We start from the raw sequence: 20,978 nt of genomic DNA on the forward strand, positions 1-20,978 counted from the left end.
GCGCAAGGTCTCAGAAGCCAGGGAAAGTCCGTCGGATAGATTTGAAACATGTTCTATTTCTAGGTCCATCTAATTTTTTTTTTTTTTCGAAAAAAGCGTTTGGACTGGCCCACACACAATCGGATTGTTCTACGGACCTAGTCTGCCGGAAAGTCCGGTCGTGTGTACGCGGCATTAGGTAACAGCTACAGAAAGGGAAGGGAAGAGCGTGTCGGAGCTTAGAACAAGACTTAAGGCCTGAAGCCAGCACAATGTTCATGATACGTTTCGTAGGAACCATAGCCTCACTTCTTCAGGTTCTATGAAACTATAAAGCTATTCCTGGTAGGCTTTGCAACCAAATGTAATTTATTTCCAGCCAACCAAGAGGATTCTGGATTTGAAGTCTACCACTAATTCTGTAGTTCCACCAAAGTATATTTGACAATGGCAGTTTGCAGGGCCCAGATAATTGGGTGAGGAGCTAATGCAAGGAATGCTGAACCATACTACCATTTTCTCAGTATCAGCTACTTTTTAGAAGTCAACTGTTACCAGGTCTTTTAGTTGCAGAGACCAGCAACTCAAATATTTGCTTTAAGGTTTCATTTAAGGCAGAATGGAGCAGAGCTAGTCTGAGTATTGGAAGCCCTCTATCTACCAGAGACAAATGTGTAGATTATATTCAGAGATCTAAATGCAGGGCAGCAGTAAACCATGCATGAGAAAAGGATAATAAGTAAGTAACTAAGCAAGTTTTTCCTGCAGCAAAGTCAAGGCAGGAAACAGTTTCAATGCAGGACTTTGTACAGCAAGTCCATAGCATAAAACAAAGAAAACATCTACTAGTCTGAGTCTCTAACGGTTCCTGACTAACAGAGTCCCCCCCTAATAGGTTCCACAAACAGAAAGCACTTATATATTTTTTCAGTATTATGTCAACACTGAGTCTTTTCACACAGCAGCAGAGAATGTGGGAGAGAACCCTGAGCATCTTCCAGTACACATATATAAAGGTCTATTGACAGCTCAGTCTATCAGTTCCAGGTAAGTTGTGAATTCGAGGAATGGAGACCTTATTCCATCCAAAGCTCTACAAAGTCTCTAGACTCCAGGAGCCAGACAGACATTATTAAGATTCTGAGGAATCTTTGTTTGTTTTCTTTACATTAGCCGATAACCTTGGAGCCCCTCACCATGTGTACGTACGAAACCAAGGGGACGCATGCAAACTGTCCACAGTTCTGCCAGTCAGTGTCTCAAAGTACATATTTCAGTTTAAAATTTCAGTATTATGGATAAAATACAGAGCTGGTATAAGCACCTGGGATACATTTCACATCAAACGCCTGTATTTAATTCCTGCTATATATCATGAATTCAATAAATGCCTTGCTTGGAAGATTATATTTTTTAAAGGTTGAATATGGAAACCCTTTTCATGCTGCCCCCAGATAATTCCCCCCTGAAGAGAGTACCAATATATCAGTAAATCACATATATAGTTCATAATTAAAGAAAATTACCATTTAAATGACACTTGTGACAAAACCATTCCAATTTTTTCTTTCATGGTCACATACAGTGGCCTAATTTAGTAAAGCTGTTAATCTCAGTTTCCAAAGACACTAGGAGACGTATTACATGCCTGAACACTTACTGTGAATGATCACCCCTCATATCCGATTAATGAAAGACATGTATAGCTTGTGCTAGACATACCTGCATAAAATGATAGGCAAAAGCCACTTTAAAGTTTACCCTTAAAGTGGGCCCACTGGGCCTGAAGGACCATGGCAAAATGAATTCATGTCCTTGTTAGTCTCTTTCATTAAATGTTCAAGTTCCTATGAAATTGAAATCTTATTCCCAACATATGTTTAAAGAACAATTCCAGACAAAAAATTAAATCAATGATTGAAATGTTAATGTGATCAGGAGTGATTGTACCAGTACAAAAGTCAAATAGGAGACTCAATTTTTTACTCTAGTTTTTAGGTAATCCACTGTCAAATATCAAAAAAGCTCCTCTTATTTGGAAAGACATGGGAGAGGGAAGGTCTACCTCTTATTTCCTTGGTTTCTGCTTTCATATTTCTAATTTAGGTGTGAAAAGTACTAGGCTTTCTGACCTGGACACAGGGATTCTACCACCACAGATATAAAATGTCATACCAAACTTTATCTACAGTATTCCAACATAGGAACATAGACCTGCTATAGTGGAGTACACTTTTCTACAAATTTGAAAAGTCAGTTGACTTTACATGCCTGTGCCTGTACAATAGCAATGTGAAGTACCAGCACGTTCTCTCAATCTGTGAAGGCCTGTCTGGGATTAACTCCTGCCATTACCAATATTGGTTAAGGTGTAAGCACTGGAGTTTCTTCTGAGAATTGGAAAGCATGTCTGTTGATTACTAGTGCAATCTTCTTTCTGAAGACTAAATAGACTGAGATACAACATGTAGTCCTTGCCCTGACCCCTTTCTTTTATAACTTCCATTCTAACCTATTACATACCTTGCTTGAGGGACATCAATATTTGAAGACACCACCTTGCGCTTCTGTTCCAGCAGACAGACTGATCTTGCACATTCTTGACTCACTTCCTGTTCAAGTTCGATTATTCTGCTAGAGCTTCTCAGTACCATGTAGGAAGCATCCTTCATTTCTTCAGTAATTTTGGGATTCAAGCTACCATGACCTCTTCTGATGTTCATTGGCTGCTCTTTTGCTTCCCAGTTTTTTTTATCACGTGTTAACTGCAAAAAAGAGTTGGTACTTTATGTTTAAAGGAAAGCAAACTTTTAATATTGAAAACAGTAATGCATATCTTCATTTACAATATACCTGGCTGTCACTCTAGACACTATAATCTAGACTAGTGATACAGTGCAGGCAGCAGCTTGCGCAGTAACCTCCAGTAACCAACTAGAGTGTTATGTATTAGCTATCAATCAGAACAGCCCTGTAACTAAAGTGGTGACAATAAAAAAAAAAACTCCACTCCACTTCTTAGTAAATACTAATTGATACATAAGTTAGCTTTAATCATATTGTCCATTATACTGTATTTGATTAAACGTTGATCATATATTGGTTGCTTTAGGTGCTTCGATTTTTTTTAAAGCCGAATTGCAATGCATGCCCCTACATACATAATCTTCCCTTGCCCATACCCCTGCCTCCAATAACATGCAATGAACATTTTTCAATCAAATCTTTTTGCTTTCAAGAAATACCTCTTTTGAGACCCAGTGACGTCTTTCTGTTTACCTTTGTGTAGCAAGATCGAGTTTGGTGAGAAGGGCTACATGATACCTGTAAACATCACAGCACCCTGTCTTGAGTGTTAAATCAAAGAACAAATCCCTGGCATCCCTTTTGGTGTACATTCCTGCTGGCTGCTGGGCGCAGCTGACTAGTTGTGGTTGGAGGGTAAAAGATTTAGAATTTATGTCAACTTTCTTGGCTGTCTGTGTTCCTACTACTCCCCAGTTCCTATTTGACGAGTGTCACATTGAAAAATACATTTGGGGCAATCTTCCTGCTTATATGCTGGTTTACACTGCCCCAGTCGGGAAGCTAAGAGTTAAAATGTTTGTAAACCCTGTACAACCACTTTTACCTACAGGTAAGCCTATATTAAGGCTTACCTGTAGGTGCTGGAAATATCTCCTAAACCTGTACGGTTTAGGAGATATTTACCATACACGCTTGCGTCAACGTCGGAATGCGCACTGAAGAAAAGGCACAATTTCTAAAGGGCTTGTGCCATGACTGGCAGATGCGCGGGAGTGACGTCACATGACTCCAGCCAGTCGGAGAGCCAGAGTCCACGGCCCCTGGAAGGAAGAGGGGTGAAGATGGACGCTTACACACAGCGGGACAGTGGTGACATCAGTGGCTTCCTCTGCAGGTAAGTGCAACATAATGGGCTAGTATTCAATGCATACAGGCACACGGCTTAAAGTTTCAAGTCCTGAGCTACTAGCCAGGCCTCAAGGGTTACTCATGAAATTACACTTAAATGTTTTATGCAGAATAAAGTTACAAAAATAAATATTAACAACAATTTTATCAGTGCCCCTCAGCACAGCCTCACCAGTGCCCATCAATGCAGACTCACCTGTGCCTATCAATGCAGCCTCATCAGTGCCCATCAATGCAGCGTGACATGTGCCCATCATTGCAGCATGACCTGTGCCCACCAATGCAGCCTCCCTGTGCTCACCATTGCAGCTTCACCTGTGCCCACCATTGCAGCCTCACCTGTGCCCACCATTGCAGCCTCACTGTGCCCACAATTGAAGCTTCACTGTGCCCACCATTGCAGCCTCACCGTGTCCATCATTGAAGCCTCACCATACCCACCATTGCAGCCTCACTATGCCCACCATTACAGCCTCACTGTGCTCACCATTGAAGCCTCACTGTGCCCACCATTGCAGCCTCACTGTACCCACCATTGCAGCCTCATTGTGCCCACCATTGCAGCCTCAACTGTGCCCACAGTTTCAGCCTCACTGTGCCCACCATTGCAGCCTCACCTGTGCCCACCATTGCAGCCTCACTGTGCACACTATTTCAGAAACAATGTGCCCACCATGGAAGCCTCACCATGCCCACCATCGCAGCCTCACTTTGCCCACCATTGCAGCCTCATCTGGGCATAGGAAGAGAGAGGTTGGCTGGATCATGACTGGAGGAAGAGGAGAGCCGCGGGATCACAGAGCGGGATAGCATGCCAGAACAGCTTACAATTGCCTCCGCTCTGTTTGCTGTCATATGCAGCTCTGTTGATAGACAGAACACCGGTCCAATGCTGGGATGGGTTCTGTCTATCACAGGCTCCGGGTCAGGAGGAGGCAGGGCTATGTATGATGGCAAGCAGATTGGAGGCAATTGTAATGTTAGCTGTAACAGCAGGCTATCCATGCACTGTGGTCCTGTGGCTCTCCTCTGCCTTCATGCCCTCTTCCCCGGGGTAATCGCTGGAAGGACAGCTCCCGATCAACCCCGCCCACCGGCGGTGCACACCCCCCCTCTCCCAGGCAGCCCAGCTCCTCGCCAGCCCTTATTGTCTTGCGAGTGGAAAATTTGAGGGCTGTACTAGCTTATGCTTCTACTTTGCAGGGGTTTACTTCCTCTTTAAGTGTGTCCCAGGGTTTTCTGTTTGATGGGCTTTGCTGGCCCACTGATTTCATGTGTTATAAAAGGAACAGAGGGTATGAACCCAAGGCTTAAAGAAAGAGAGAAAGCCTGAGCCTAACAAGGGAAGAGAATAAGGTACAGCCGGAGTCTAATGGATCCATGAAATGTGGGGGTTGGAATGCTGCCATGCTGTCATCAGAGCCTGGAGGACCAGAGGGTTGCTGAAATCAGAGTTTAACTCACTATGGACTCATCCAATTATGGACTTAATCTAAGCAAGTATGCAGGGGCAGCCACAAGCCTGTATTTGTGACTAGAGATGTTAGTTGAATGTCTGCACTTTATTTTGAACTGTTACATGTGAATGTCATCATGTTAATGTATTCTTCAGTAAAGCTTTTTGAAACTTTTCCTGGTTTGAAGTTACTAAAGGGGTGCAATGTAAGTAACCGGCACATATAGTCTACAGCTCGGGTCACTAAATACATTGTAAAATATAAAAAGGGAAAACACTGCGCTATAATTTATAAAAAAATGGCCACAACGGCCACAACAGCAGCCAACACCAAAAACAAACAAAGTTCAGCAGATAGAATAAAAAATAGTGTAGCGCTTCAATACTAAGTGTAATCAACACAAATTCTGTGAAGATAATAATAGCAAAACAGAGATCACACAGAACCAAATGCCTAGAAATCAAAGTCCAACATAAAACAATCATTCAACTGTGTTGATGGCGTAGAAGTGACCAATCCGTCACCTGGAAGGACAATGATGTACTGGACGAATGAGTTCATGCGGGTAAACTTGATTGTAAGCATCAAAATAAAAATAAAAAGTGAATAAATACTTCTTACCGGAACGGTTGGACTCACACAGTCATATGACGGTTGAGTCTAGAAGGCTTGGGGTCACACTCTGGGACCAAAGACTGTAAGGAGAGAGGTCAGTTGGGCTGGTGGAGAAACTCCTGACGGCTGTAGGCTCGAAGGTGGATCCTTTCAAATGAAAACCTCAAGGTTCAGGTGGTCCGGCCCAGACGCAGCTCTTTGTACCAATACTCCTCTTTTCAGCTTCCTTGCTGCTCAGGCCTTCCACTTCAGGCTCTCATCTGTCTCCTTAGATGCACACAGCGTCTATCTAGAAAGCAGCCCCCCACTGCTCTGATCCTCAGACTTGGGTCTCTGGCTTTCACTAGTGCGCACCTTGGACTCCTGGAGATCTCCTGTCTCTCTGGGTGGAACCTAGGTTCCACCCAGAGAGACAGGAGATCTCCAGGAGTCCAAGGTGCGCACTAGTGAAAGCCAGAGACCCAAGTCTGAGGATCAGAGCAGTGGGGGGCTGCTTTCTAGATAGACGCTGTGTGCATCTAAGGAGACAGATGAGAGCCTGAAGTGGAAGGCCTGAGCAGCAAGGAAGCTGAAAAGAGGAGTATTGGTACAAAGAGCTGCGTCTGGGCCGGACCACCTGAACCTTGAGGTTTTCATTTGAAAGGATCCACCTTCGAGCCTACAGCCGTCAGGAGTTTCTCCACCAGCCCAACTGACCTCTCTCCTTACAGTCTTTGGTCCCAGAGTGTGACCCCAAGCCTTCTAGACTCAACCGTCATATGACTGTGTGAGTCCAACCGTTCCGGTAAGAAGTATTTATTCACTTTTTATTTTTATTTTGATGCTTACAATCAAGTTTACCCGCATGAACTCATTCGTCCAGTACATCATTGTCCTTCCAGGTGACGGATTGGTCACTTCTACGCCATCAACACAGTTGAATGATTGTTTTATGTTGGACTTTGATTTCTAGGCATTTGGTTCTGTGTGATCTCTGTTTTGCTATTATTATCTTCACAGAATTTGTGTTGATTACACTTAGTATTGAAGCGCTACACTATTTTTTATTCTACCCACTAAATACATTGGATGAGTTTGAAGATGAGTATGAGGACATTAGTACAAAGAGTTAATGCAGTGTAAAGACACAAGTGGTCACCAAGGGTAACAATGGTTTCTCCAGCAGCCTATCTTTAACTGTGTACATGTGACAGGTGGGCTATCTTCTTGCAGCGAGGGAGATGATGTTGCCACTCCTTTATCCACAATTGGTCTGCCATAGCAACAGGAGCAGATCAGCACTGCAGATGGGCCTCAGCCTGTGCACAGGTACAGAAGAGAAAGAGTTCAGTGAAGTGCACACAGAGTCCACGCTAGGTGCATGGCAGGACCCCATACCGTTACTGGGAGTGAGGTAGCGGTGATATGCTGGACAGGTGGAGAGGGCATTGGCTCTGTGTGTCCCTCTGAAATGCACAAGTGACACTATTGGTGTGTGATATCAAAAGAGTTTACTAGAGTTTGTTCATGGTTGTCATCTAGCAGGTTGTGAATGTGGCTCAAGTAAAGGTACCCCATGTATAAGGCAGTGACCCTGTACAAAGTATCTAGCATAGGCCAGAAGAACTCACCCCAGGGTAGGCCTCTCATGTGACCCTTGCTTGTCACCCAACGAAAAGGGAAACATGGAGGACGTGATGACCACCCCATCACCTATTGTCACTATAAGTAGATTTAACTTTTTATTCGGGTAGCTGGTGACAGAACTGGAAAAAAAAGAAATACCTCTTCTGTATATATGGACTAAACCTAGTAAAAGTAGGAAAGAGCTAATACAGAGCAGCCTTTTTTAACCAAGGTGCCCAGGCACCCTATAATGTGCCTCCAAATTGCCCATAAATTGTTAACAAGCCACCAGGTAGATCATTGCTACGTTTTTCTTACACAAACCACAGTTTTTTATCTTGTAGATTTCAACCTTGAGCTCTGGTACTGTGTGCCAACCACTGGCATCCTAACAAGGGATGATGTAATCGTTTGATAAGGAAGACCTGAGTGAGGGGGAAGAGGAATGCAGGAATACTAGCCAGTATCATTGTGCAAAGGTGTATTAGCTTTGTAAGAATAAATCATCTGTAATGTTGGGTGTCCTAAATGTGTGGATGTTGCTGCTTGTTTGAGTTTTACCTCACATGATATGGTTTTGGTAAAGCTAAAGGAAATTTGCATAATGTAGTGCTCACAGATTTACCATAGTAAGTAAATGATTTAAAGGATTAGTTCACCTTTACGAAAAAACTGCCTATGCAGATAAAGGGTCTGTAGATAAAAACAAGCTGTGCAGCTTTGACCAAAGTTGAATGATACTCTTGACATAGGAGTAGGCCATTTACGTACCTCATGAAGCCTGACTGGAAAATTCTAGGACATTGCTAGGAGATGCCTAGCTGCTATTGTTCACCTTCACCATCACAGTAGTGAGCTCCCAAATGATGAGCTCAGAGATACTGCACCAGGGGCAAGAAAGCGCAGAGAAAGAACTCACTCCTGTGATGATGGGGGTAAACAATAACAGCTAGGCTTCTCTTAAAGTGGTTCTGCACCTAAAAAAAAAATATTAAAAGCCAGCAGCTACTAATATTGCAGCTGCTGACTTTTAATAAAATTACACTTACCTGTCACAGGGTCCAGCGATGTCGGCGGCAGATAACGAGCGATCGCTCGTCTCGCTGCTGCCCCCGCCGCCATCCTCTGTCAGGGAATCGGGAAGTGAAGCATTGCGGCTTCACTGCCCGGTTCCCTACTGCGCATGCGCGAGTCGCGCTGCGTGTCTCTTCTGGTCCCCCGCTGTGTCCTGGGAACTGTGTGTTTTCCAGAACACAACGGGGGGGGGGGGGGGGCGTCTGCGGCGGTCTGCCCGGAAGTGGGTGCAGATACCTGGTAACTGCACCCCCACCCCCCCTGAAAGGTGCCGATTGTGGCACCGGAGGGGGGGAGGGATCAGATTAGAGTAACTTCCCCTTTAGGGTGAAGAACCGCTTTAACAACATCCTAATAGTTTACCAGTAAGGGTTCATTAGGTTTATAAATGGCCTGCATCTACAGACTCTACAGTATAGCAAGGGCATTTCTTCAACTTGTTTTTATCTACCAGCCACCCAATTTCTGCATAGCCATTTTTTGGTAAAAGGTGAACTACTTTAAGCATTTTTGGTACCTAACAGCTGTACAGATTCTAAGCAGGCAGACAAGGAACACCGGTCTTTGAGTGGGTGTATTCTATGCCACAAACAGCCCACCTATCGCTAGCAGAAGAAATCTAAACCCATGTAAAGTGAGAAATAACTTAAAACCCAATAGCCCCAGCCACTTTTTTCTTTATCCAATACAAAATTCAAGAGAGTTGAAAAGACTCGAGGTAAAGTAGAAAAGTCCTCTGAATGCTCTTTCATAACAAAAATGTATTCAGAAAACATGCTAGTAAGAAGAAATATGGCATTTTATTGTTTAATATGTAAATTATGGAATGTTAGTTTCTTTCTTTGTATCTACAAGCTATTAATCCATGTCTGAAAGGTACAGAACAATAAGGTGTGATAAGTGCTGGAGCTGTCGGCTTGTGTTGATTATCTTCTGTGTCTATTATAATTAATACGATGTAAAAACTGTAAATTTATATTGAATAAAACATTTTCTTGAATGTGACTATTTTTGTATTAAGTTAGCAAATGGCACATTGCTGATAGCTCACTGTTCATTAGTAACTGTAACACCTTTGCTGTGATTCACTGCAATTATATGACAAAAAAACATATTGTAAATGTATCATACGATTTCTGCATTGACTTTGTCACTATTTTAGTGGATGATTTCCAACATTACCAAGGCTAGATTTACATACCACCCAACTTTTTGAGAAGTGAACGAGGTATACCTATTAGGAAAAGTTACGTAGGCAGAGGACACACCCCAAACCACGCTCCCTCAAAGGAGAATTATATAGAAAAAAGATTAGTTAAACCCACGAGTGCTTTTTTTTACCACTATTATTGCTTTACATCGGCTTTTGCCATTTACAGATGCAGTCATTTAGAAATCGGATGAAAGCTTTTAGAACTGGGAAACACTTTTTGAAAGATAAATAGTGCATTTTATATACAGCTATAGAGAGCAGACCAAAATGGGGGACAAATGAGGAGGAAAGAGGGACTTGGTTCCAAACCAGGGACAGGCCCCCTCGAAATCAGGTAAAGTTGGGAGCTATGGCTGTAGGTCTACCAAAAGTCTCAAGGGGCTTTGTTCCTCTTAGTAAGCTGAGGAAAATGTCTGGTTTACTCCTCTGATGGTTAAGCTTTGCATCAATACCCATTCTTTCAGCTATAATGCAGCGTTAGGTAAGAGTAAAAAGCATTGATTACATGCACACTACAGAAACATATAACAACCCATCTGAAATAATCACTAGATTAATCCAACTTCTTATTATTGCATGCATGTTCCAGGTCAGCGACTCAGTAGTACTAAAGCCAAAGCCGGGCAACTAGCATTTTCATGAGGTTAACATTAGCAACCTTCATATTTTTCTAATGACTGCTGTTCTGCAAACTGTATTATGTAATTGAAGAATGCCAGATGCCAAGGTTTTGTTAGTAGAGAGGCAATGAACCATCCCCATCTATGGATTAACTGAAATGATGAAGCCACTCAGGCTGTGCGGGCACATTACCTCTTACATGTAGAGAATGTACAAAGATTTCTTGGAAGCCGCTTTAAAATAGAAAAATATAATCGTACACTTAGAAGCTGCAAAACAGTTTTCTTTTCTACCGCTACATAGAGAAAATGAGTTACAACCTCTTAATGGCTTTGTTCCTGGAAAGCACAAAGGCTGAAGAATAATTGTATTTGCAAAGAACACTGCCATCTACAGTCAGAACTGCCCAGCCAACATCGGGAAGGAATATCGCAGACTCGCGGCTGATTATATACCGTAATAGACATTACTCTGCCACGACCAGCAGCAATTTTCTTCTAATCAAAATTCTGTTGCAGATGGATTCATTTCTGTTAAAAGGCAGACAAGCCTAATACCCATTACCAAGTATGTTATTTAAAGGAAAGCAGTACTGAGGAAAAATTATAGGCAGCCATTGGTGACCTCTTTCTAAAAAATACAATTTGCCTTGCTGTTTCTGGCTTTAATAATTTTACAGATTTGGAACAAGTGTCTCTAAAATACACTCAATGACCACTTTATTAGGTACACCTGTTCAATTGCTTGGTACCACAAATTGCTAATCAGCCAATCACATGGGAGCAACTCAATGCATTTAGGCATCTAAATGTGGTGAAGACTTGCTGAAGTTCAAACTGAGCATCAGAATGAGGAAGAAAGGCGGATTTAAGTGACTTTGAACGTGGCATGGTTGTTGGTGCCAGACAGGTTGGTCTGAGTATTTTAAAAACTGGTGATCTACTGGGATTTTCAACCATCTCTAGGATTTACAGAGAATGGTCAGAAAAAGAGAAAATATCCAGTGAGCGGAAGTTGTGTTGTTGAAAATGCCTTGTTGATGTCAGAGCTCAGAGGAGAATAGGCAGACTGGTTCAAGATGATAGAAAGAAACAGTAACTCAAATTAGCACTGGTTATAACCAAGGTATACAGATTGCCATCTCTGAACACACAACACATCGAACCTTGAAGCAGAAGGGCTACAGCAGCAGAAGACCACACCAGGTGCCACTCCTGTCAGCTAAGAACAGGAAACTGAGGCTTAAATTCTCACAGGCTCACCAAAAATTGGACAATAGAAGATTGGAAAAACATTTCCTCGTCTGATAAGTCTAGATTTCAGCTACAACATTAAGATGGTAGGGTCAAAATTTGTGGTAAACCACATGAAAGTATGGATCCATCCTGCCTTGTATCAATGGTTCAGGCTGGTGGTGGTGGTGTAATGGTGTGTGGGATATTTTCTTGGCACACTTTGGCCCCTTAGTACCAATGGAGAATCGTTTAAACACCACAGCCTGGTGCCATCTGAGTATTGTTGCTGACCATGTCCATCCCTTTATGACTACATTGTACCCATCTTATGATGGCTACATCAAGCAGGATAATGTGCCATGTCACAAAGCCTAAATCATCTCAAACTGGTTTCTTGAAAATTACAATGAGTTCACTGTACTCCATTGGCCTCTACAGTCACCAGATCTCAATTCAATAGAGTAACTTTTGGATGTGGTGGAATGGGAGATTTGCTTCATGGATGTGCAGCCAAGAAATCTGCAGCAACTGCCTGATGCTATTAAAATCCAGACCAAATCTCTGAGGAATGTTTCCAACATCTTGTTAAATCGATGTCATGAAAAATGAAGGCAGTTCTGAAGGAAAAACGGGGTCCAACCCAGTACTGTGGCAACACAGTGGTGTAATCGCCTAGCAGGAAAAAGGGGTTGCTGGTTCGAATCCCAACCACCAAAGGGGTTGCTGGTTCGAAACCCAACTACCTGCCTGGAGTTTGCATGTTTTCCCTGTGCCTGCGTGGGTTTCCTCCAGGTACTCCGGTTTCCTCCCACACTCCAAAGACATGCTGGTAGGTTAATTGGCTTCTGTCTAAATTGGCCCTAGTATATGAATGTGAGTTAGGGACCTTAGTGTGAAAAGCTCCTTGAGGGTAGGGACTGATGTGAATGTACAATGTATATATAAAAGCGCTGAGTAAATTGGCCGCGCTATATAAGCACCTTAAATAATCATAATAATACTAGCAATGATTTCCCTGCAAGTGAGAGAGAGAGACTGAGCTGCCTACACTGCCAGGAGATACTAGAGCCAGGCTGGGTAGGTGAGATGAAAGGAAGCTTTGGAAGGGGGGAGAGATGAGGGCTGTGGAGGGAGATGTGTGCACAGATTGGGGATCGGGCAGAGTGGTGCAGAGGTCAGAGCTGTGGAGGGGTGGAAGTGAGATGTGGACAGACTGTGAAAGAGAGCTGGACCCAGCACACTGCATAGGACACCCCTAAACCCTGTATGTAGTGCACTTCTCAACGCAGGACTCGGTACATGTATGTACCACACCCCTAAACTCTGTGGCTCTCCCTGTCACAGTGGCGGTCTGCACTGATAATCAGTACACTGATTATAAGCGCAGCCCCCATGAGAGGTGCCACAACAATGCCAATCAGTACCTTACCGTCAGTGCCCATCAATTCTACATATCAGTGTCCATCAGTGCCGCCTCATTAGCGCCCATCAGTCAGGAGAAAACAACATTTTACAACAGAAATGAAGAAAAACATAATTTTTTTCAAAAAATGTGGTATTTTTTCGTTTGTTTAGCAAAAAATAAAAACCCCAGTGGTGATCAAATACCACCAAAAGAAAGCTCTGTGGGAAGAAAATTATAAAAAAATTCAATTTGAGTACAGTTTGTATGACCGCGCAATTGTCATTCAATGTGCCACAGTGCTGAAAGCTGAAAATTATTCTGGGCAGGAATGGGGGAAAGTGAAGTGTTTTTTTTACCCGACATGTAGCAAACATTTTTTTTATTGAATATGTTTTACAGCAGAAGGTAAAACTTATTTTTTTTTCAAAATTTTTGGTATTTTTTTGTTTATATAACAAAAATAAAAAAAACCCAGTGGTGATTAAATACCACCAAAAAGAAAACTCTATTTGTGTGACAGACAAATTTTAAATTGTCACCAGAAAAAGAGGGGAAATCTTCAATTTGGGGACACACTAAGGCCCAAATTTTTGTCAATTTACCAAAACCATGTAGTGCAAGGGCCTGCCTGATTGCATACAAATTGAAACTCTTAAGCCTAGTAAACAAGATGGGACTGTCCGCAGACAAAACCTCTGACCTTTTGTCCGAAGGGTGTTGGCCAGGAACTTGTCTTGCATACAATCAGCAAGGAATTGTCGGCCAACAAACACGAACTTAGTGACGTAGTACATGTTTTTTCAGCTCTTTAGTGCCACCCTTTGGGCTCCTACTGCTAATTTCGTGTTAGTAGAGTGTTGATTCACGCTTTTCATTTTAAGCTTTTCAGTTCGTTTCTGAACGGCCATTCGTCAAGCAGCCATGTTGCATAATCTGAGGAGATAACGTGTTATTTATTATGGCCTTGGAGTTATTGCTTTGACCCAAGTCCAGTCCAGGAACAGGAGGAGGAGGATTTCTTGGACTAAAAATTGAATGCTTTATTAATCGTGCCCAATGATGTCATATGCCTTTGCCACGGGAGCTCCTGGAGAATAATCCAAATGATTTTCAGAATAATATCCGGATGGTGGACTCCTGCTTTCACCAACTCTTGTCATTGTTGACCCCCTATATTAAGACATGCATGAGGCTTTTATTTTATTTTTTTTGTTGAATAATGATTTGATTTGTTATATTTTCTATATTTTTGGATGCATAGAATGCACTTTTTGGTTAAGTTCTATTGGCAGATAGCATGTCTAATTTTTTTTGTTTTATTTTGTTAATACACAATAAAAAAAATAGTGTAGAATAATACTTGGCTATGTGTTTTACTTCAAATGACAGTTTGGGAGTAGGCAGTTACATTTTAAAAAATGCAATGTAAAATTAACAAGGGACACCAACATAGTTGTAGCTTTGATCTTAAAAACTATGGGATAATAGTGTTGTGGTAACTTGCACCTAAAAAATTAATAAATAACTAGCATAATAATATTATTCTTGATATCACTAGAAAAAAAAATCCTTTCAAAATTAGTTTGCCATAACTTCATCAGTATCACCAGCAAAGTCGCTTCGTTATTATTCCATTAAAGAAGAAGAGAATCGTGAGCTGCATTTCGAGATTTCATGATTTGCCCCACCACGAATGTTAATTCTCCATTACGAATGCTAGTTTACAAGACCGACCACTTCTGGCTCGTTCTTGCTTCCAAGCATGTGTGTTTGTACTTTGGACTTTTCTCTGACGGACTTGTGTACACACGATCCGAAAATCCGACAACAGACCGTTGTCTGCGGGAAAACTTTAAAGCCTGCCATCCAACATTTGTCTGCGGAAAATCCGACAATTGTCAGATGGAGCATACAAACGGTTGGATTTTCCACCAATAGCCTGTCATCACACAATTCCAGTCGGAAAAAATACGATCGTGTGTAGGAGGCTTGAGGGTTTGATCTCAAATTATATGGTTTTGGTAAATCTGAAGACAAAAATCTGCAGAAAATCTAATAGTGTGTATGGGGTTTTACTTTCTATGTCTAACAGACAGGAGGTGAGGGAAAGTCCAATGGAACACAGATAGCCAAAACACTTTGCAATTGTTTAACCATTCCCTACTCCAGACAAAATTGAAAAAACTTGTTCACCATCAAACTACTATAAAGATTCTCAAGCTTTCGAAATAGATAATAGCATCAGTGAACAATAGAGCTCAGTTACATAATATAACACCTTTTAAGTTTTTTGGTCTTTTATGTTAGTCACTGGGCATCTGTTATTTTAAGATCAAATGTGCTCTGTTGCCAGCTCTGTATTCCCTACAATATCACAGCTTGCGTGGCCAGCATAGCAAATTTATGGACATTTTAATATCTTCTTACTTAGCTGCTGCTGCACAATTTCCCTTAAATTTGCTCTCATGCTGTTGTGGCATATTGGACTTGTCTGAATTCTGCAAAGCAAGCAATTAAGTGCCACACAGAAATGATATTCCCTGTGAATGTTTTCATGTGAATATTTGTATTTTGCTCATACAAGTCAAGTCCTGCACCACAGTGGGCAGCAAATAGTTGCTCTGGAGCAGATCCACTCCAAGGTATGGAAGGTGTCTCTGTCCTACATATAAGATTCAAGTCATTTTTCCATCTTCAAAATAAGAATGACAGCTGAAATTGGATAGCTCATGAAAAAGTTTACACAATGCCCAGTACACACATATAAAGCATCTTTAATATATAGATCTATATATACACCTTGAAACACAAAGACACAAAAACATAAGGCCTCATACACACAGACGTTTTTACAGCAGCTTTTTTGAGCTTTTTTGCTGCTTAAGATGCCACTCCATGTTATTTAATGGGCTCATACACACCATGGCGTTTTTGAGCTGTAACAGGCATGGTCGTTTTTAAGCTCCAAAAAAAAACAAGGACCAGCACATTCTGAGGCTCCAGCGATAGAGCTGTAAAAACGTCAGACGCCGGCAAAAGGTGTTAAACGCGAATTAACAAGGCTTAACGCTGTGTTAAGCCTCGTCCGGCATTTCTGAATCTATTCAAAATCAATGGTTCCCTATGGGAGCCCATTGATTTGAATAGAAGTCGCACCAGAAGTCGGATCAAAATGATCCGACTTGTGGTGTGACTTGTGTGCTGAGGATATTGAGGGTGGAACCCCACAAAGAAAAAAAAAAGTGAGGTCCCCCCCCAAGATGATACCAGACCCTTCGGTCTGGTATTGATCTTAAGGGGATGTCCCCACACCAAAAGAAAAATGGCGCGGGGGTCCCCCAAAGATCCATACCAGACCCTTATCCGAGCACACAGCCCGGTAGGTCAGGAAAGGGGGACGAGCAAGCGCCCCCCCCCCCCCCCTCCTGGACCATACCAAATCACATGCCCTCAACATGGGGGCCTTGTCCCCATTTTGATGAGGACAAGGGCCTCTTCCCAACAACCCTTGAGAAACGCAGCTGAAAGCTAGTGCGGCTTAACGTGCATTGCCTTCAATGCAAAACGGGAAAAAAATAACTCGTTTTTAATGCTGCTTTTTTCCTGTCGTCTGTATTAGCTTTACAGCCCATTTTTTAAAACATCTGTGTGTATAAGGCCTAAAAGGGGGGTAGCATAAAAAAGAGCAAGTAGTCTATTGAGTCTGCACTAATTCTTTTTACCTACAGTATATCTATCTATCTATCTATCTATCGATCTATCGATAGATAGATAGATAGATAGATAGATAGATAGATAGATAGATAGATAGATAGATGTAGCAACCCCTACCTAAAGGTAGGTGCTAGAATAGGATTTTTGCCAAGTTTAGGAAGTACAGGTAAATTTAGGCAGGCTTATGCTGCGCACTGGGCCTGTCTGTTTTCATTTTGGGACTGGGAGTGTACAGTGCAGTGGTGGGTGAGGTCATCTGTACTCTGGTTCAGAGATGCCTCCCCTGCTTCCAGAGAGATGGTTCTGGAATAGGGGTTTGACCTGAAGTTCGAGTGGCAGGCAGCTCATATGAGGAGCTTCGACCAATTACCTCTTGGTGTTGGCAGGGGGCTGGACTCCCATATAAGCTGGGGTCACATGCTGCCAGGTAGGAGTTCTGAAGTGCAGGAAAAGAAAGAATGGAGTATTGAGTTGCTGTTCTGGGCATTCCCATGCGGGGATGCGTCGATCACAAAGGAGGGGTGGAGGAACCACTAGGAGGAAGCCCTATATAAAGATCTTCCTTTCTGAAAGGGTATCAAGCTGCTGTAACCGGGGAACACAGGATTCGTATGCTGAAGAAGATCAGTATGGGAGAAGTAACAGTAAAATGGAATAGAGTAGATCAGCATTCTGTGACCAGGGACACAGAACTGCCATGTAGCAAAAGGTCAGTGTGAACGGAACAGGAGAGAAGAAGCTATCAAGAGTAGTGCAGAATGCTGTGGCCGGGGAACGCAGCATTGACAGTAAAGGACTGGCTGGGAACAGTAGTCCGCCTATTACCATGTGTCAGGCCGTTGGGGGGAGGTACCGTGTACCTCTGGTCTGGTTAGCACATTGGAAATACCTTCCAAAAGTCTGTATGGCTGTCTGATTTATTGATCCATTGGGGAGAGGCTGTGTAGGCCTCTGGTTCTTTGATCACTGAGGCAATACCATTATGGTCTGCAAGGTGGAATTATTCAGAGTGATTCTTTCTTGTCACAATGGAAGTGAAGAAATAGTGTTTCAGTAGTTTTGCAGAAGAAGGAAACTGGGATTACTAGATGTGCATCAATTTTCAAGCCAAGGCTGCCAAGTAGTGTTTTGCAATACACTAAATGCTATGGACATCTCATATCACCCCTTGTTCCACCCAAGTTGTATCCTGCAACAAACGTAACAAAACTGCGCAAATGACTGTTCATTGTCTTCTCTGATAGATGAGGGTCTGGCAGCAGGGTGATTGGCAGATTGCTAAGTAACCAAGTGGTGAGGCCACCGCTACATATAGATATATATATATATCTTCGGCCACTGGCTTCCAAGTTCTACATAAAGTATGTCCCCTGGCTTGAATCACAAATGCCAAGCAACATTGTATTTACTGCTGCAGATTGACAAGAAGGTCCCTTTCATACTGGGGTGGTGGGTGTGTCGGTGGTAAAGCAATGCTATTTTTAGTGGCACTTTACAGTCAATTTTGTGTCGCTATTCAGCCGCTAGCGGGGCACTTTTACCTCCAGCTAGTGGGCGAGAAAAGGGTTAAAACGACCACAAAGCGCTGCCGCTGATTTCAATGGGCAGGAGCAGTTTATGAGCGGTGACTACACCGCTCCAAAGATGCTGCTTGCAGGAGTTTTTTTTGACATCCTACAAATGCTCGGCTCCTGCACTCAGGTTTTCACACTGGAGACACAGGAGCGGCACTTTACAGGCGCTATAGTTAGTGCTGTAGAGCCTGTAAAGCACCTCAGTGTGAAAGGGGTCTAACTGCAAATATAATGGCTCTGCAGGGGTGTATGTTACAGTATAATTTTCAATTCAAAAAGTTATAGGAAGTTCAAGTAACTTGCAACGTACAACACGTACCATGGGACTAGAAAAGGGAAGTTCAATAGCCAGTAGCCAATAGCCTCGGTTTCGTACTTGCTTCAGAGCATGCGTTGTTTTTGGTCGGAACATCATACAGACGAGCGGTTTTCCCGATAGGAATTGGTTCCGTTGGAAAGATTTAAAACATGTTCTACTTCTAGGTGCGTCAGAATTTTCGTAAATAAAAGTCCGATGAGGCCCACACACGATCGGAATATCTAATGAAAAAGATGAAAAGATTCCGTCTGACTTTTTCTGCCGGAAAGTCCGACCATGTGTACACGGCATAACAGACACTCTCAGCTTAGGAAACTGCAGCCAGCAACACTGCAGGAAAGCCAGAGTCCAGTCTGAATAATGTGACCGGGTTTCAGGCAGTTTGAAACCCGGACACATGATTCCAAATCCAAACTGTCCGGGTGAATCCCAGACAGGTGGCAGAGCTTAGGCTGGGAGAGAAAGAAACAGCACAAGTTGCCAATCAGTGTTCATGTGCTAACTAGGAGACAACAGTGTAAAAGAGAGATGAGCTCATCTGTTTGCTGCTTCTTGTTCCAGAGTTCAGTCACAAGATTGTGGCGAGGAGGGGACCTTAGGAGGAGGCAAGTGAAAGTGAAACTGCAACAGTGAAAGACTGAATCCCCCCTTGCCAGACAGGTCTGTTCTGTGTGGCAGAGCTGTGTAAATCTCAGGGCTTGAGGGACAGAAATACAAATCCTTTGGCAAGTAAAACAACTTGCACATATTTTAGCCATGTATTTAGCCGCTTACCTAGAGTTCAGCTTTAGCCATCAACACTGAGAAAAAAGAAAGGGAGGAATATTAATTCAGAGATAATATATGCCAGGAAGGAATATGCCATGCAGGAAATGCCATGCAGGAAATGGCACACGAAATTCCAGTGGAAATGGTAAAAATCTATAGGTAAACTGAAAAATATCTTTAAGAATATCATAAAAGCTATACAAAAAAAATCTGAAAGTATGGAGGGATACAGATTGTTTATTGAAATTTACTTTATTCAGAATTTTTTTTTTCTACCTAAAATAGCTGAATTGAAATGGCAATTCCTCCCAGAGTCTGCAGCTCCAGACACTTCTCCGACATCAGTGTGGGGAGCCTATCAATGCCTGATTTGAGGTTATTTATTCAGCATGGGGCCAAATGAAAAAAAACAGTCAGGCACGCGCAGATACATTAATTTCCTAAATTGCCACCTTAGAGGCAACACATAAATTCTCCTTCGCACAGAAACAACTGACTGAGCTCCAAGCCCTTAGAAATAAACTACTTTATCTCCTGGTGCAGAGAATAAAACATTATTTTACCATCAGCCAAAAGGAACTGTGAGTACAATAATAAGTACAGAAAAATGCTAGGAGATCCATTCAAAATAAAATATCCTAAAAGATTTTTGAGACACATTATTACATTATTTAATAAAGGCAGTACAAGAAGCGTAAAGTGCGGTGACCCATAGCAGCCTTCCAGATTTTGGTTTACAGCAGTCAATCAATGAGAGAATATCACTTCACTTTATTCTAAAAGTAAAATATATAAATGTGCCAAAGGGAGACACTTGATGGATGCTTTCAGCACCTGTCAGCCAACCCTAACCACCCCCAATGACCAGATGGATCCTCTCATTTATCAACTGCATGTGTTAACAACTGTAACATTAAAGTGTATTTTAGGTTAAAATGTTACTTCTGGCTTTGGATAGAGTGGGAAGGGGTTACAACGCGTTCAGGTTTTTATTGTATCTGTACTGTAGAGTATAAACAACAGAATTCTTCACAGTACTTTTGGTATGTAACAATAATCCAGTGTCTTCCCCTAGGGAAGAGAGTACAGCTATTAGTTATGGCGTGGACTAAGTTTGGTGGTATAGACTAGTCTGACCTTGTCATGCTGGAAGTGCCTCATGTCCCTGTAGGGCTCCGCCTCTTCCCCATTGAGCTCCACCCACCTTTCTTTTTATAATACTCAGTAAAAACTTAAAGTGTAGGAGGAGCTGCCTTGAAACCTCCTGCACATGGCTCTTCCTAAAAGAGATAATCCACAATCAATTCAAAGAAATATTAGGACATCTAATAACACCCATCAAAATTACACCCTAGCCAGCACCATGAGAATACAACAGCCCTACATAAGTGAAACAGACAAAACCAGAGTTTGTGGTGACATCTAGTGGTGCTTGAGAAAATTACAGCTGAGATCCTACTGGG

The 20,978-nt window shown here is 42.4% G+C and overlaps 1 protein-coding gene across 1 annotated transcript in view; it reads right to left on the reverse strand.

Annotated features, from left to right (window-relative positions):
* Window positions 1-20,978, reverse strand: part of ZNF704 (zinc finger protein 704) — a 159,540-nt gene that overhangs the window by 87,383 nt on the left and 51,179 nt on the right. The window contains exon 2 of the mRNA XM_077492928.1: window positions 2,503-2,744. Within this exon, the coding sequence (XP_077349054.1) occupies window positions 2,503-2,702 (200 nt within the window). The 5' untranslated portion in view covers window positions 2,703-2,744. The remainder of the gene's footprint in view (window positions 1-2,502; window positions 2,745-20,978) is intronic.

Source organism: Lithobates pipiens, unplaced genomic scaffold (genome assembly GCF_037356315.1).
Source record: "Lithobates pipiens isolate NorthernLeopardFrog02 unplaced genomic scaffold, aLitPip1_a1.2 Scaffold_19, whole genome shotgun sequence".
In the NCBI taxonomy this organism is placed as follows: Eukaryota; Metazoa; Chordata; class Amphibia; order Anura; family Ranidae; genus Lithobates; species Lithobates pipiens.